General features: G+C 42.0%; 1 protein-coding gene across 5 annotated transcripts in view; it reads left to right on the top strand.

Moving 5' to 3' along the window:
• LOC100691919 (ATP-binding cassette sub-family A member 1) overlaps positions 1 to 16399 on the top strand; it is a 176714-nt gene that overhangs the window by 93261 nt on the left and 67054 nt on the right. For all 5 annotated transcript variants that reach the window (XM_013274475.3, XM_013274476.3, XM_025905493.1 and 2 more), the window contains 3 exons: positions 360 to 549; positions 13771 to 13865; positions 15710 to 15815. In XM_013274475.3, the coding sequence (XP_013129929.1) occupies positions 360 to 549; positions 13771 to 13865; positions 15710 to 15815 (391 nt within the window). The remainder of the gene's footprint in view (positions 1 to 359; positions 550 to 13770; positions 13866 to 15709; positions 15816 to 16399) is intronic.

Below are 16399 nucleotides of genomic sequence, written 5' to 3' on the forward strand. Positions count from 1 at the left end.
TCTCCACAGTCTTGATCAGGATAAGCTGAATAATGAATACCTGTTTAAACCTATGAGATGGAAATTTTAAAGCGTTCGGAGTCCTCGGAAGTTCTTGTTTACGGCAGCCGCTCTGAATGGCCTGTTGTGCATGCATTATTAAAACACAAACTGTAATCTTTTAATTAAGTGGTTATTTTCCAGGAGTCTTGAAAATATAAAGCTGTATTAAAATGATGATAAAGCTTTGCTACTGTTATGATTTTTCCCCCCAACAGCACCAGTATTTAAGAAAAAGTGGAAATAAGGCATACAGTGATGGATGATGGTGACAGGGGTGATCGGTTGCCAGTGAAATATTCATGTTTATTTTCCTGCAGGAATCTACCTTGTTCCTCCACGGGGTCTGATTGGCTCACTCCCTCCGTGGATCAGTCAGTCGCTGACATCTTTCTGAATGGGAACTGGAGCATGTCTAACCCCTCCCCCGGCTGCGAGTGCGGCACTCCTAAACGGACAATGATACTGCCTGACTGCCCGCCCGGTGCGGGCGGCCTCCCTCCGCCACAGGTTAGTCTCCGACTCTGGAAATCGTGTCTCTCTGTGGTGCGGTGGGTGGATCGGCCCGTACTGTATGTGAATTTACGGATTTATGAGATCGATCATGTGCAACAGTGAATGTGTCAGTATCTGTCTGAGGTCTGTTGAGCGAGACATGGAAGCGCTGCCTATTCCCACTGTACCCAGCTGGATGTGTAGCGTTCTTCCCCCTTTTTGGTAAAATGCATACATTTACTGAATGTGTGTCATGGAGGGATAAACTGCAGTAAGAGAGCGGAGTGGTCTAAATGTAAAAAAATAACTCAGTGACACAACAGTACAATAAAAATGCTTATCATGGAAGCTTTTGGCTTGCAGTCTGAAAGTCCCAGTCAGCATCATTTTGATTTGAGAACGTAAAGGTACTTACTAACAAGGAATTTGCATTGCATTGCAAAATGTAAATCAGCCTTTTGTGCTGCCTCCCTTTTTGTGAACTAGCGAGCATGCATGAAAATGGGGCCAAAATTGATTCCACTGAAAATACACCGACTTGGCCATTGCAAGTGATTCAGCTTGTTCCACACACCTGTTAAAATTCTCTTTAAATAAACCCATAGTGTGTCCTTTCAGATATACCCCAACTTTTCTACCTTGTAGAGTCCCTTAGGACATTTCATAGCATGCAGTTCCCGAATAGAATCTGCAAAGGACCTCACCTTTTCTGCTCAAACCCCAAAGTCCTGAGCACTTTGACTCTACACGTCAATAGCAATACTCTATGGACCATTACTTTAACACTACACATGGCAGCTGGGGCAAATGTGGCATGGACCTGACCTGAAGGGGTTTGATCCAGGCTGGGATCGATTGACAAGTTATAGACACAGCGTCATTGTCTACCAGCTGCCACCTGCTGACTGAACCAATCACGGCACAGAGTGAAAGCGGTGTCTCATTTGGAGCTAAATGATTTGCACTGCTGTCTCCCAATGATAATGAGAAATCTAAGCTTGAGAGAGAATGGCTGGAGAAGCTGTCACTGCACTCCAATGTCATTTTATTAGAGATGGCTTTGTCTGTTTGCTCAGGCTTTGTGGCATGTGCCTGCATTTTAAGAGATTAGAATTTGAATGGCTCATGGCTAACCCCGGCTAAATCTGCCAATATTTTCTTCCTCTTGGAGACTTATGACGGTTGAGAATTTGTTTGTAGTAGTTTACCCTAGATAGAGGGTGGAAATGAGCAGGGGAGTGTTGATTGCTAATGCCTGAGGTTTGGCTTTGAAGTATTACAATTACAGAAGCTAATTCACAGTTTTACATTTGGATTTTTATTTCTAGACGTGGAGGTCTGTGTTGATTAGTCCTGCAAGGCTGAGTGTCGGCATATTGTTATCATTATTTTTTTTTAAATTTCTCCCGGTTTTGCATGGGCTTGCGTTAGCCCAGTGACAATGACATGCTACTTTTGGATACTGGATAATATTTTGGTGAGTGGGCAGCCCAGTAATTACTGTTTTTCCCCTGAAGGTTTGAAGGTAAGCCAGCAGATGCCAACTTCCAATGATATCCAGGTGGATCGTGACATCAGATTTTTACTCTACAATTTTCAAACACTGTTGATCAAAATGTTTTTAACACAAACACCAGAAATAACTCATGTTGGTGAGCTAGCTCAGGTAGCCTCACAGGTTTCTTCCTGTTAAAAGGGAGTTTTTCCGTCCCGCTGTCACCAAAGCACTTATTTTGATCTGATTGTTGGAGTTTTCTCTGTTTTCTTTGTGTTATAATGGAGTCTTTAACACGCAATATAAAACACTTCGGGAAGTTTTGTTGTGATTTGTTGCTATATAAATAACATTTAGTTGAATTGAACTGAACTGAGAGAAACAAAACAGTAAGTTTCCTCAGTGTGGTTTAAGCTGTCAACTTCTGTGGTTTAGGTTTTAAACAGTAATTGCAATATCAGTTTTTCAAAGCACTTATAGCCTTGGTTCAGTGAGGAGAAAATTTACAATCCTAATTGAGGCACATGAACTGAAATGGTTTAATTTGATAATTGCTGTGACACTTCCTCTCAAACCTTTGATGCATTTGGAGACGTCATATTGGAAGTGCTAAGAGACCGCGGTTAAAAGAAGGGTAAAATTGCAAAGTCGATAACCTCCAACAAGCACGACATTAAATGATATTCTCTAAAACTACTGGGCTCATTTGCCGCTCATTTATTCCCCTACCTTATTCCTTTCACTCCCCCTATATACAGCACCACTCTGCAATCAGCGCACTTTCACACTCTGCATTGATCTGTAATTCTTTGTTGAACTTGTGAGTCTCGCCGTGTGCTCCTTTCCATGACACGGCCCTCCAGGGCCATTTAAAAGGAGCACCTGTCCACGAATCATGCTAAAGGATGATCGTTGAGACAGTAAAACAAGAGTAGTGCCCTTTGTGTAACCTTTTCCCATCCCTGATGTTCCGTCTTAGCTCATGACAGCACTGTCAGGAGTCCCCCATTTGTTGAGGCGTTATTCTTGTCTTTGTATCCTCCCGATAGCCCCGCTAAGCTATGAAGGGCTTTCTTTCCCAAGCCTAATTTTTCATTTTTGCTCTTTTCCCCTTATCTCCATGTGCTTCTCAATTTTCAAACAACCCCTGTCCTTTTTCTTGCTCCTACTTTGGTGCTTAACTGAATTTCTACTTTATCGTGTCGTACTGTAAGTGGCTGGTCGTTTTAGTACACTTAGCCACAGTAAAAAGACCATTTGTGAAGGCCGGTTCTGGCCTGGATCTTGTTAAATTCACTTGCGTCATTTCTCATTTATTTATAAAATCTAATTTGTTCCAATCCAGGTCCTGTAAATGGACTTTACTTTTTCCATGGAAACAACCTTGAGGATTTTAAGTTTTTATTGTACAATCTGCCACTAAAACTATTTTAAATTTAAGATGAGAATAGAGCAGAAGGGGAAGAAATAAAGTTAGTGGAGAATCGGACAACAATAGAAAAGAGGAACACATTAGATGTGCATCCCTCTAGCACAGTAGCAACACCAATGGCACAAATGACACAAAGGCCTGTAATTTCCAGATGTCCATGACTATACTTGTAAACAAGCCATACCTGTGTCATGGAAAACAAATTGGAAGAGGAAGTTTAAAAAATCTGACTGTGAGAGTCACAAACATGAGAAATCAGGAAATGCAGAACAAGCCACAGTAGCAGTAATCACAGTGGCCAAACTAATCGGCGCCAAGGACATCCTAAAAAACATACAAGCAGGTGCCTCACACTCAGCACAGGGGCATTCTGCAGAAAGTGAAATTACTTTCAGCTCACACAGCATGAAGGACACGGCGTATACAGACAGAAGATTAAACTTCGCTAAACATCATGAACAGCAGTCTGATTAGTATTGGGAGCACATTCTTTGACCAGATGAAACTGTGATAAATTAGTGCAATGATGTGGTTCGCATGCTTTCACCTGGCCAGGACTTAGCGCAGTGAAATGCAAAATCCTGAAGTAAATCACAGAGATCGGTGTGTGGTGATAACTAGCTGAGTGCAGAACGAGCGCAGGGACTGTGGGGTGCATTCATCAGCCCCTGAAAAAGCAGCTCCCACTCAATCAAACTTCTTTGCAGACTTCACTTAGACACGCGTGATTCTCCCCACATTGCATTTGTCTGCGATGCATCACGAATATGAATTTAACCAAACATTTGCCACCCACTTTCCTTTTCTGGCAATCAATTATTAGATAAGGCACGAAGGAATTAAAGTAAAATTGTGAGAGGGTCCATTTGAGCACAAGCCAGGAATATTTCCTAAACACAACCACGCAGCTTTTTCTGCAGAAGTGAGTGAACAGTGAGCAAAAAAAGCTTTAATAGTTTAGTTTCTTGGACATTAGGAAGGTATTTTGCTGGGAAAATAGCTTCATTTAATTGTTGAACACTGCAGTTTAGTTTTTATACAGGATTGCAAAAAGGTCATAGACACTATACACAAGTTTCTAATCAGGAAAAAAGGGAAAAGTGTGACTTTGCTATATCATGAAATGCAGAGACTGAGGAGCCAGAATGCAGACTCTGAAGACAGACTGAATGAACTAAAAGCAAACCTTTATTTAGGCATATGCAGATGATAAAAACACAAGAAAGCCAAGAAGCAAACAAAAAAGCAGACAGGAACAGACACAACAAAGGACAAAGGGGAGACAGCGCTATTATATACACACAGACAGGGTAATCAGGTAATTGAACAGAGAAGGGTGACGAGATGTAGCTGAAAACAATCCAGACAATCAAGACAAGAGGAGAGAAGAAAACTAACGCTTTGTTCCAGATGCCTCGGAAGTTGGGCGTTGAAGCTCAGGAATGACGTCACTCAGTTTGCTTCAGCAGTAAAGTCGGAAAAGCGAGGAAAAAACAGACTTACTTACTTCTTTACTTCTGAGCTAAACCATTCGTGCAGCAAATGCACATGACAGCAATACTTAGTTTTGTGTACTTAAAAACACTGCGGCAGCACTTCCTGGTCAGTGCTTTGTAACACTGCGGCAAATTAAAAGTTTATCCTTTCACTGCTGTTTACTTTCAGTGCCGTCTTGGATTATTGACTCAGGGTTGGTGGAGATGCTCCAACCATCCGGGTTGGAAATCTCAGAAATTCAGTTTAAATACGACACACAAGGGACAGCTGCCTGTCAAAGTAACCAGGAAGTGAGTAACCAAAACTAAAAACAGGGAAATTCGGACACAATAGGAAATTTAGCATGAGATAAAGACACAGAGAACGTTATAAAAAAAAAGGTATAGCGACACAACCTCTTCACGAGAAACCAATTGTCTACCTGGACATTTGCACAATCCTCGTATCTCCCATGCTAAGATTTAGTGCTGTGGTATAGGCTATAAGTTACACATTAATTATTTAAAAAATAAAATGTTTGAATTGCAGGGGGAAAAAAGCTCGTTATGATGTAAACACGAATATAGTAAATTGTTAGTGAGTTTTTAGTTGTGTAAGAGCCGATATCCCACTGTTAAACCTGCACAGGTGCTTATCCACTTCTCTTGTATAGAACAGTGACCCCAAGCCCTCGACACTTCGTTCTCCAACCTCTGAAGCCTCCCTGCTGTTAACTGCAAGTCTACCAGTGGGTCAAAACATAGGCTTTAGTGTTTGGCATACAGTGTAGCGCATAAGGTCGTGACCACACTCTTAGTGTTACCGTCCACAGTGGTATGAGTATCATTTTTCACGTGGAGAATTGCTGCCTGTGACGAGTTATCATATCATCACAGATACAGAGATATCCGGACAGATATAAATAATTGAACTTCTGCATATCACATCTTCGCTGCATTGTTTACCTATTGACAGTAGCAGGTTGCACTAAATTGATGTTACTCCGAGGCATGGACCACCCGTGGAAGCCGAACACATCGTGAGGATGTATTCCCTTTGACCGGAAAGCCTCCCATGTTGAATAAATCATGACAAAGCATGCCGGCTTCACAGTACTTTTCTTTTTTATCTCTCATCCCGCCGAACCTCCGAATATGCCCTTGAGAAACTACAGAAAATACAAAAGAGAAAAAAGCGTGGACATGGCACCGCAGGAGGTAGTGTGAAATCATTGTTTCCATGGTAATGGCAGGCAACAGTAAGCCCTCTATCAATTCTAAGGTATTGACTCTCATTCGCTGGTGATATTTAACCTTCACAGATGAATAGGCCGTCATGCGTGCGGAGGAATTGATAAAGCCGCCACTTTCAATGTATTACGATTGATGTCTTTATCATTTGGAGGCTGGCCTAACTACGGCTTGTTTGCAAATTACTCTCCTTGGCCTCATCTATCAGGCTATTGAAGTAGGGCGTTGGATGGAGGAAAAAACAGATAATTCTGCAACTTTGCTTCTTGGTTTAAGAATTTGCTTAAAAACAAATGCCTTCAAGTGTTTGTTGAACTGAATTTATAATGTAACACAACCCTGGACTTCTCGCTGGTCTGTTCAGTGAGGGTCGGCGAGTCCGCTGTATTTGCAGCATCTTACGTAGTAATTTATTCATGCGGTTAAGTGAAACAATAATGAATCTATAAACCTTACATATGAGGGCACGTTTTGTCTCTGACAACAGCTGTTGAAGGAATAAATCCAGTTAAGTGCTGATCAGCTCCAAACCCCACCAGGTCATCCTCAGCCAATGGCGAACGCAGCATACTGGCACATCCTTTCTCTGCGGGACCCTGCAGATTTGTCACTTTGACTCCAAGCGCACGCAGATTCATTTTGGTGTAAAACGACCTGTCCACGGCCTCCCTCTCAGCAGAAAGCGAGAGATGCTCGAAAACAAAAGCAGAAAGGTCATTGACTTGTGAGGCGAGGCAAGCGGAGGGTGAGGAAGTCCCTTTGTTGCAGCTAAACAGAAGGAAAAGGGATTTTAGATGAAATTCTTTCACCGGGCTTGTATGTTTGCAGCTCAGTCTTTCATGAGGGGCTTTTGTTGTGGTTAGTAGGTGCCTGTTTGTAAGCCAGGACCGTTAGCTGTTATCTAATGCTCCTGTTCAGCACAGTTTAAACTGATGTGATCCTATGGGACATAATCATGCAGCACAATGAGCACGTTGAGCTGAAAAGCGTCACTCAAAGTATGTGCTGTGACACGGGTACACATGAGTATACAACTGGCCACCTGCCACTAACAACACATCAGGTTATAATGAGCTGAAGGAGCTCACAACAATGTAGAAGCACATGTTTGTGCGTATGATGATTCAGCAATATATTGCTTCCCTTTTTGCTGCCATGACGTTGTGATTATTAATACATTTAAAGTAAGCCAGTAAGTTTAAAATATGCAGTGTTGTGCAAAAAAGTTGTCTTGAGCAATAATCCTTCAGCCTTTCTGAAAATCTTTCAGCGCTTTTCTTCGGACTTTCTTTCCTTTTTCTCTCATGTTCAGCCCAGTCTTTGTATCTGACCATTGGTATACCAGAATCAATTTTAAATTGTATCTTTAGGAGCTTTGTTCCGAGCAGCCACTTGCGAAAAATAAAAAATTAAAAAATAAAAAATCATTTGCTCCCATTTCTTTGGTTGATTCTACAAAAAAATGTCAAAGACCGCACAGTTTGACAGACATAAAATTGTATTTTTGCACCAACAAGGTGATTCCCAAAGAGCCATTAAATGAAAAGTTGACATCACACAGCGTGGTGTGCAGTGTGTCCTTAAAAACCTGAGGAAATTGGACAAGCAAAGGACAAAAGAACAACTATCAAGCCTGAAAAAAAAATATAACTACAGCAGATGAAAATTATCTGAAGGTCATGTCCTTGAGAAATATGGGAAAAAATCCAGCAAAGACCTGACAGAGGATATGAGAGATGCATCGTCCTCTTCAGTCGAGGGAGAAAAGGGGCTGAGGTATGCCAGATTACACAGGAGCTTGATTGAAAATCAGTAACAGCAGTTTTTATGGAGTTATGAATCCAAATGTGACATTCTTGAATCAAATCATTGATTGCTGCACCGTTAGCACTGTTAGCTAATGGTGTTAGCTCTGTTAGTCAGCGCTAACTGTGTTAGTTAGCGGTGTTAGCTATTAGCCGTTAGCTATACGGTGAATGTCTGTCACTAACGCGAAAAAGTCCCGGATGTGTTCTCGCTCCGCCTGTTTTATCGAGCATGCATCGGTGGTGACTTGTGTGGACTTGGTACAGCTAAATATCCCAGAATGCATTTCGTCCAAAACTCAAACACGGCAACGGCGGACGAGCGGGGCTAAAAACTTTTAAATATTACTCTTTCTTGCTCACAAAATAAACTTTTAACTTATTTTCAAGCGAGAATGTAGCTGTGTAAGCTTCAAATATCTGCTCGATTTATCAAGATATCATATATTTCCAAACGTGCTCCGACATTTTCGGAGACGTCTGTGACCCGTCAGTTCCATAGCAGACCACAAGGTCGAGGATAACTAGAGCCGACGAGAACAGCGGACTCCCGGCACATCGTTTTCAACCCTCCCGCAGTCTTTTCGCTACTCAGGTTAAACAAACCCCAAACCCCAGCAGCTGTCTATTGTATTGAGTGCCCACTAAAGTAAAAATAAAAGCGTTCTAACATCTCACCTCCTTTTTTTATTAAGGCATACATGTACATTATTTTTATTAATAGAGGTTTCGCTACTGAGGTTAAACATGATATATAAGTCACTTAGATCACTTCTAAATGTTAATGTTTGGTTTATTTCACAGTTTTATTTGTTCCTGAGTAAATCGGTTTGGCTGTGATTAAAGTTAAGCTTCATAACATATTACAATGCAGGGCTCTAGACTAACTTTTTGCCATGGGCGCACCGGCACAAAAGTTAGGCGCACTCAAATTTTTCAACCGCATCGCTTAACACCAGAGTTTTACATGTGCACTTTTTTGGGGGGGAAGTTGCAGTCCATACAGACAATATTCATTTCTAAATTATTAACTAACAATCTTGTGCTTAAAGTGCTTTGTCAGTATTGTAGAAAATGTTATTGTAGAAAACTTAATCATCATCTCGGCCTCCTCTGATGACCTGTTTGCTGCTGCCTGCTGCTGAAAGGCAGTGGGGAGAGGGGACACTTGGGCAGTGCATTTATTGCAGCATATAATGTGTTTTCTGGATACACTGTGCTTTTTCAGCATTCAAAGATTGATGGCACCGTGTCAGAGCTGGCTATGAATTTCAGACGGATCAGGCCTTAACTTAACAAAAAAGTTATCAATAGTTCTTTTTATCTTTTCTTATTACCCACAGCTACATCCACTTCTGTCAGGCCTAGGCTGCTCACTAGGGCTGGGTATCATCACTGATTTCTATAATGAATAATGGATTGCATTTATATAGCGCTTTTCGGGACCCCTCAAAGGGCTTTACAATTCTCAGATTCATACACTGGTAAAGGCAAGCTACAGTTGTAGCCACAGCTGCCCTGGGGCAGACTGACAGAGGCGAGGCTGCCATATCGCGCCATCGGCCCTCTGGCCATCACCAGTAGGCGGTAGGTGAAGTGTCTTGCCCAAGGACACAACGACCGAGACTGTCCGAGCCGGGGCTCGAACTGGCAACCTTCCGATTACAAGACGAACACCCAAGTCTTGAGCCACGATCACCCCATATATAATCCATTCGATTCCGCTTCTCAAAGTCCTGATTCGATTCAATTTAGCCTCAGACAGTCAGAAATATTATAATTCTGATCATTTATCAGTACTGATACATGTGAGACTTCATCAGAATTGTGAACATCACAGCAGATGCCTTTGTGTCAAAGTAACTGAGAATAAAACACAGAAAAACATGAAGATTTTCCTGGCCTGGCTTTTTATAGCAGATAACCTTAAAAATATTCTGCAATATTCTGTAATTTTGCACAATTTTAAAAAGTTTACATTTCTTCAGTATTGAACAGCAGAAAATGGGCTTTCTTGTCCGAGGTCATTTAAGTGAAAAAAAGAAAAAGAAAAGAAAAAGACAGCGGCCGACAGCGCTGTAAACAACGGTAGACTGGTGGGTAATAACCGAATGGATAATGCAGAAAACAGAGATTTGAGACGGGAAACTGTTCTTGAAGTACAGAGAGAGAGAGAGGGAGAGAGAGCTGTGCATGAAGTGTGATTTTTATCATGGTGGAAGCAAAACAACAAAACTCAGAGGAAATTCATGACGATGTTTATCAAATGTGAAGCGTAGTTTGCTGCTTCTTTTGCTGCTGGCTCGGCGAATTTTGGTTGGAGAGAGACAAAACCTGCATCTCAGAATCAGCGCAAAAAGACGTAAACACAGCGCGGACCCGACGCATCAGAATCGGTGAGCTCCAACAGCGTGTCCGTCTACGTGCTGTCGGGTGAGAAAGCCGAGAAAGACAAAGCTGATTCTGATGCGTCGGGTCCGCGCTGTGTTACGTCTTTGTGTGGAATCCGTGTACCTGCTCTCATTTGCTGTTTGGTGGTTGTTGAAATAGTTTTGTGAGCTTTAATCTGAGAAACTGGTGTTTCTGGCAAAACACAGTTATATTTAAAAGTCAATTCAGGATTTAATGAATCGATATCGCTTTTTTCAAGCTACTCACCTCTCTCTGTCCACCTGCACTTTCAACTGGACCATGGCCAATCAAAGAGGTCCCGCCCCTGACTATCTCTGATTGGTTTAGTCCACGATAGGGGCATAATGTGTGTCTGTTGTTGACCACACGGAGTACCCAAACAGTTGTTCACATCGGTGCGACCAAATATTTTTTTTTAGTCGCACCATTGAAAAATTTGGTCGCATCAAACGTATGATGCCTTTTCTATGGCCTGCTTTAACAACGTGCTAACCTTATTTACAATCAATATTGTATGGATGTAATAATGATACTAAAGACACAGAGGGCTGTTAAAAAATAAAAAAGAAAGTTTACCCAGGTCATTTTACTTTAAGTCAGTTTACTAAAAGTGAGTGATGGTGTCAGCTGAACGCAAAGAAAACTCCTACAGTTCTGTCACTCTAATGGGAATAGTTTTTTATTCTGACGTTTTTACATACATGTTGAGGAGGTAATTTAGCCATTTGAATCAGCTGTGTTGGATCAAGGTCACATCCAAAACCTGCAGGACACCGGCCCTCGAGGCCTGGACTTCGACACCTGTGTCTTAAAGAAAAGTGGGATTTTGAGCCACCATACAAAACGTCTGAAAAGATTCTGATTGGCAACAGCTTCTTTTTTCAGCATTAAATGAGTAAAAGCATACCCGGATAGAAAAGCTTACAGTTGAACACTCTCAGTCATGGATTAGCCTCCCCAGAGACCGGACTTTAACATTATTGAAGCATTATCTTCTTCCATTACACAAGTACCATCATGCATTGACACCTGCGGTAGTATTAAATGTTGCAGAACTGCTGTATTGTCATGCTATTGATTGTTATAATGAGTATTGTGATATTGTGGCATGAGTAACTCTGTATTCCCCATCCTCCACAGTATTCAGTGGCAAAACAGGTGACTATACGATCTGACATATTTAAGCAAGGAAGATTCTTCCCCGAGATTGCTTTTCTTTGTGCGCACCAGATAAACCTCACCTTTGAGGAGCAGCACGATGTAACCGGTGGCAAGATTAATATGAACACAGCACGCTCTCTTATCTCTCCAGTGCTCGAGTATGCCAGCTCATTCAACAGATTTGATTACTCCTCAGTTTACATTTCCCTCACCCCTTCTTGCTTACCTAGCTATCAAGCTGAAGAACTGATGTCGTGCAGAATGCCAAACAGACTGAAGCTGTTTCCAGGTAATGAACAAGAGATGCAGACCCAGGTATTACACAATCGCATAATGTCCCCATTTCAGTCTTTTTGATGGGGGATATGGACGGAGGCCAAAATAATTAGACCCATGCCGACTGTATGCCCGGGTATAAACTCATTGTACACACGGTGGAGTGTAAAGCTCTTATTTTTTTTTTCCCTTGGTTTTGTTTGTTTCTCAGTTCCTGTGGCTTTTTCGAAAGGGAAGCATGTTTGTTCAGAGATAAACCAAGGTTGCCGTGCCGTTCCTCCCCCTTATCTCTGATTCATAAGCCAGATGGGTCCTCTTCTTCCTCTACATTCTCCTTCTGCTTGTTTTTTTATTTTTTTTTGCCTTTCAATTTGAGTTCTCCGCCTCCTTTTCTTTCTCCCATGTCCGATTTTGAATTTAGCTTTCCATCTTCCATAACATTCTCCTCCTTTGCTTTCCTCTCTCATTTGCTTTTTCACAGTTTCTCTAATCTCTCTTCAGATCATCAAAAAAATCAAAAAACTAATGATTTGGTGCGTTTTAGAGCGATACATGGACGCAGAGCCTTCTAACGTAATCTGACATATAATACAAGTGAGAAAGAATGAGTGTAATATGTATAGAGGTACATAGTATGTTTGCCCAAAGCTCACACATCAAGCTGTTTGTACACAAGGGCAGATAACCAGTGTAGCTGGGGTGGGTGGTGTTGGTAAACTGCATTTCAGTCCAGGGGTCTCAATTGCACTTTATCAAGGATCACTCTACTAATTAGCATAGTGTTAGCTCTTTAAATAAGCAGGGCTAAAGCAGCTTGGGGTCGTTGTGTGTGTGTCTGTGTGTGCATCACTCTGCACAAGGTGGAGTGTATTCATAGCAATGTGTCGCACCCTCGCTTAATTGGTTGTTTGAATGTACCCATTTATCCACAGAAGGGTATCTAATTAGGGTCCTTTGACATTAGAAACAGCTTTCCCCAGCTTTGGCAGGGGTGTAGATTTCAGCCAGGCTTCCCATAGCTAGGCTTAATTGACTATTATGATAAGAGTTGGGGGGAATGTGCTCCACGGTGGAGTGGATAGATACCACCTGCAGAACGCTCTCGCTCTCTAGCTTTGTTGGGTTTTTTTGTTTTCTCTTTTTCTGGGGCGGGTCGGCCGGAGTCTGCCTGTCTGTCTGTGGTCAGCCTTTCCGCTCAGGATGCTCCACGGCACGCGGGCAAAGCAAAGTGCTTTTATATCCACACAGTAAATAAAATAAAAGCCACTGCACCTGTTTTGCATGAGCCTGCATCAACAAACACTGCCTTTAGGTTATCTTTGCATTATTAAAGCTACACAGTGTTTGGGAAAGGTCTTCTGCATCTTAAACTCGAAGCTGCTCGAAGCCATGTTTCTATATTAACGATGGATCACCTGACTCAGTGCAATGCACAGAGTGTCAGTGGTGCTGACAAACCCACGGACGATTATTACCGAGTAGTTCCATGGGGCATTTTCAGCTCATCGCTTTGCTTTTATGGTCTGCAGCTTTAACGTGTCGCTCTGATGAATCTCATTTTTAGCAGCAGGAGGCCGTTGCCTTCAGTGAAAATAAAGGCCTCCGATCAACCCAGCTGTCCAGCAGAAACAGCAGCAAATCAGCAAGCAGCTTCTATTAGCAGGGTCGAAAGGAGAGTGGCTATTGCAGCTGCATTCGTCAGCTGGCCAGAAACACGTCTCTTAATATATCTGTTTTCTAGTACCAACTTATTGGTACGGGGAGGTACCGATAACTTATTTATGAGGTGATCAGTCTGAGTCGGTCTTGTTTTTGGTGCCACCAAGTGGTCCAAAAAACCCTATTTTGACCAAAATAATAAACCAGTAGTTTCAAAAATGCTTCAATTCAACTGTTTTGGGTTTTTTTTTTTGTGTCTTTTTTTAACAGAGGATACAGAACACGACAGACACTTTGCTGAATTTAACTGGACGGAATATGACGGACTTCCTGGTCAAGACTTTTGAGAAGTCCGGGAAAACAAGGTAACGTTTATAACTGTGAATGTGTGAGATCAGTGGCTTTGTCCATTTCTTTCATTCTGTCCATTTATTTTGCTGTTGTGATGGCGGTGTGTCTATTTTTAGAAGATCATCAACGGTAACATGAGCAAAAGGTGAAGTCCTGCACATCGTGCTGTCGTTCCCATCCTTCGTCGTTATGCAGTTATCGTGTTCGAGCAAATCCTGCTGGGCCGCTCTGTGATGCACTTCCCTTAACCTGTCATCTCAGTGCGTGAAACCATAAAGAGCAAACTGTCAGTGAGAGGAATGATTCATTGTAAGCGTTAGGCTGGTGTGTTTGTTCAGCTCTGTGCATGTTTCATCACGATTCCAGAGCGTGTTGGACATGTACACGTATTTCCTCTGTGCAGTATGTGCTCATGCTGTATATGTATAGCAAGAATGCACATCCACGTGTGTGTGTGTGCCCGCCCAGGGGTGTAAACGTGAGGGGTGTATTGAAATTGTCAACTTGCTGTGAGCCTGGAAAAAGCGATAAATTGAAGCATCGTTTTCATCTGCAATTTTGGAAAGCTGATAAAAAAAAAAGCTCTTCCTTCAGGGCAGAGAAAAATAGTTTGATGGACAGAGTCCAGACGGAGCTTCTAAGGCAGGGGTGTGAAACACAAGGCCTGGGGGCCAGAATCTAGCCGGCAAAGATTCCAATCCGGCCCACTGGACAGCTTTGGGAAATGTGATGGAGGGCATGAATTTGGGATTTTTTTTGGACTGACAAATTTCTTTCCTTTACTACAGCAGCATTTCTTTATCATGGTGACAAACTCTTAAAATTGCACTTCTTTATTTTTTTGTATTTCTTTAGATATTTAGATAAATGTGAGTTACACTTCTTTACACTGACAGGACGTTTACACTCGTCCAGCCAACGATGTAAAATGGGTTTGACATCCCTGATCTAAGCGGTCGATTTGCCTTTAATTTGTTGGAGATAGTAGCTCATTTCCAGATTCCACATTGGAATTGCTACCAATATTTATCATATAAACTTCGGTGAACTTGAAAAAAATAGTTGTGAACGCAGCTTGGAGTGCTTTAATATGGCCTGTAACATGCTAATGAGCAAGCAGCATTGGCGTGACTCTGATGGGGAGCCGCAGCCGCAGGTCCTATCATCACAATGTTATATCACAAGCTGACCTCGAAAAGGTTTCACTTAAAAGTAATTTCACGTAGTCATTTTCCGGGGCGCCTCTGTAGCCTTAATAGTAAGGATGCAAACCGAGCAACCGAATCGTCCCCGATTTCACTGCCGGCTGAGTGGACCCTCCAGGCTTACTCCCCCACCCTCACTTCCTGTCTGTCACCACCGCTGCTCTCAGATGAAGGCGACCAAACTAATACAAATGTTATAAGCAGCGATGCGAGTTTCCTGTTTTATTGGATCGTATTAAGCCCGTATGTCTAATGAATGTTTCTTAGGCAATAACTTGTGACACGAGCAGAGTAATAATAGTGTTTCACATTTCTCCTATGCCCCTGATATAATGAGGACCTAAAAAAAAGCGAGACAGAAATAGTGTTGTGAAAGCTCACGGTGAAAAAACCGCATGTAGTAATTACAGTGTGTGTGTGTGTGTGTGGGGTAGGGTGGGGAGGAATGTGCTGAGGCTTTCCTATATGTGTGTGAGTTACTTCATGTGTGATTACCATGATAACTGCACATGAGGTCTGAGCTGATTTGTTGATTTATTTGCACAGGCGTGAAAGTAGGTGTGTTTAAAGAGAGAGAGAGAGAGAGTGTGTGTGTGTGTGTGTGTGTGTGTGTGTGCATGCGTGCATTTCTGATTACTTTCCTGACACTGCAGGTACGGAGGGATCTCCGTCGGAGCAATCAACTCTCAAGTTCGTGTGACGGAGGCAGCAATCACGGATACATTCAGAGATCTAAAAGGCCTATTCAGTTCAGCTCAGGTATGTGATAAATATTGGCATTCACAAAGTCAAACTTGTTGATACCACCGGATTATATGAATTTCTTTTATGGTGTAGAAAAGTAGTACAATGTAGTGCAAGGCCAGAAGTTGTACTGTCGGAAAATAGCCCATGGGCATCTACAAAGACACACGAAGCCTTGGAATTAGGTTTTTTTTTTTCCATCTTTCTGTTCCTGCACCACATACTGTACATATAAATGATGGCAACAAGAAAAGACCTGCCTCAGATCAGCAGTGTGATGATACCTGAAATGTCTTTGAAAAAGAGGAAATTTGTTCCACTATTTGTTTATCCTTTTTAGGAACATTACAGGCATGGCTCAAGGTCACCTCAGTCTGGTCTGCGACTTTGCTCTAGACTCAATTATCCACCCAAATATTACATGCGTTGCCATGAAAGCATTGAATAAAATACTCAATAACTAATAAGTGCAAACGTAGATAAAATCATATTGTTATTACTGTGCATTAAATGGTCTTATAGCAGCTGGTCACATACAGTGTCACATATACAGAAATGACACTGTATGTAACATATATCACACTTTCCCATTATAACAG

The sequence above is a fragment of the Oreochromis niloticus genome, linkage group LG3 (genome assembly GCF_001858045.2).
Source record: "Oreochromis niloticus isolate F11D_XX linkage group LG3, O_niloticus_UMD_NMBU, whole genome shotgun sequence".
Classification (NCBI taxonomy): Eukaryota; Metazoa; Chordata; class Actinopteri; order Cichliformes; family Cichlidae; genus Oreochromis; species Oreochromis niloticus.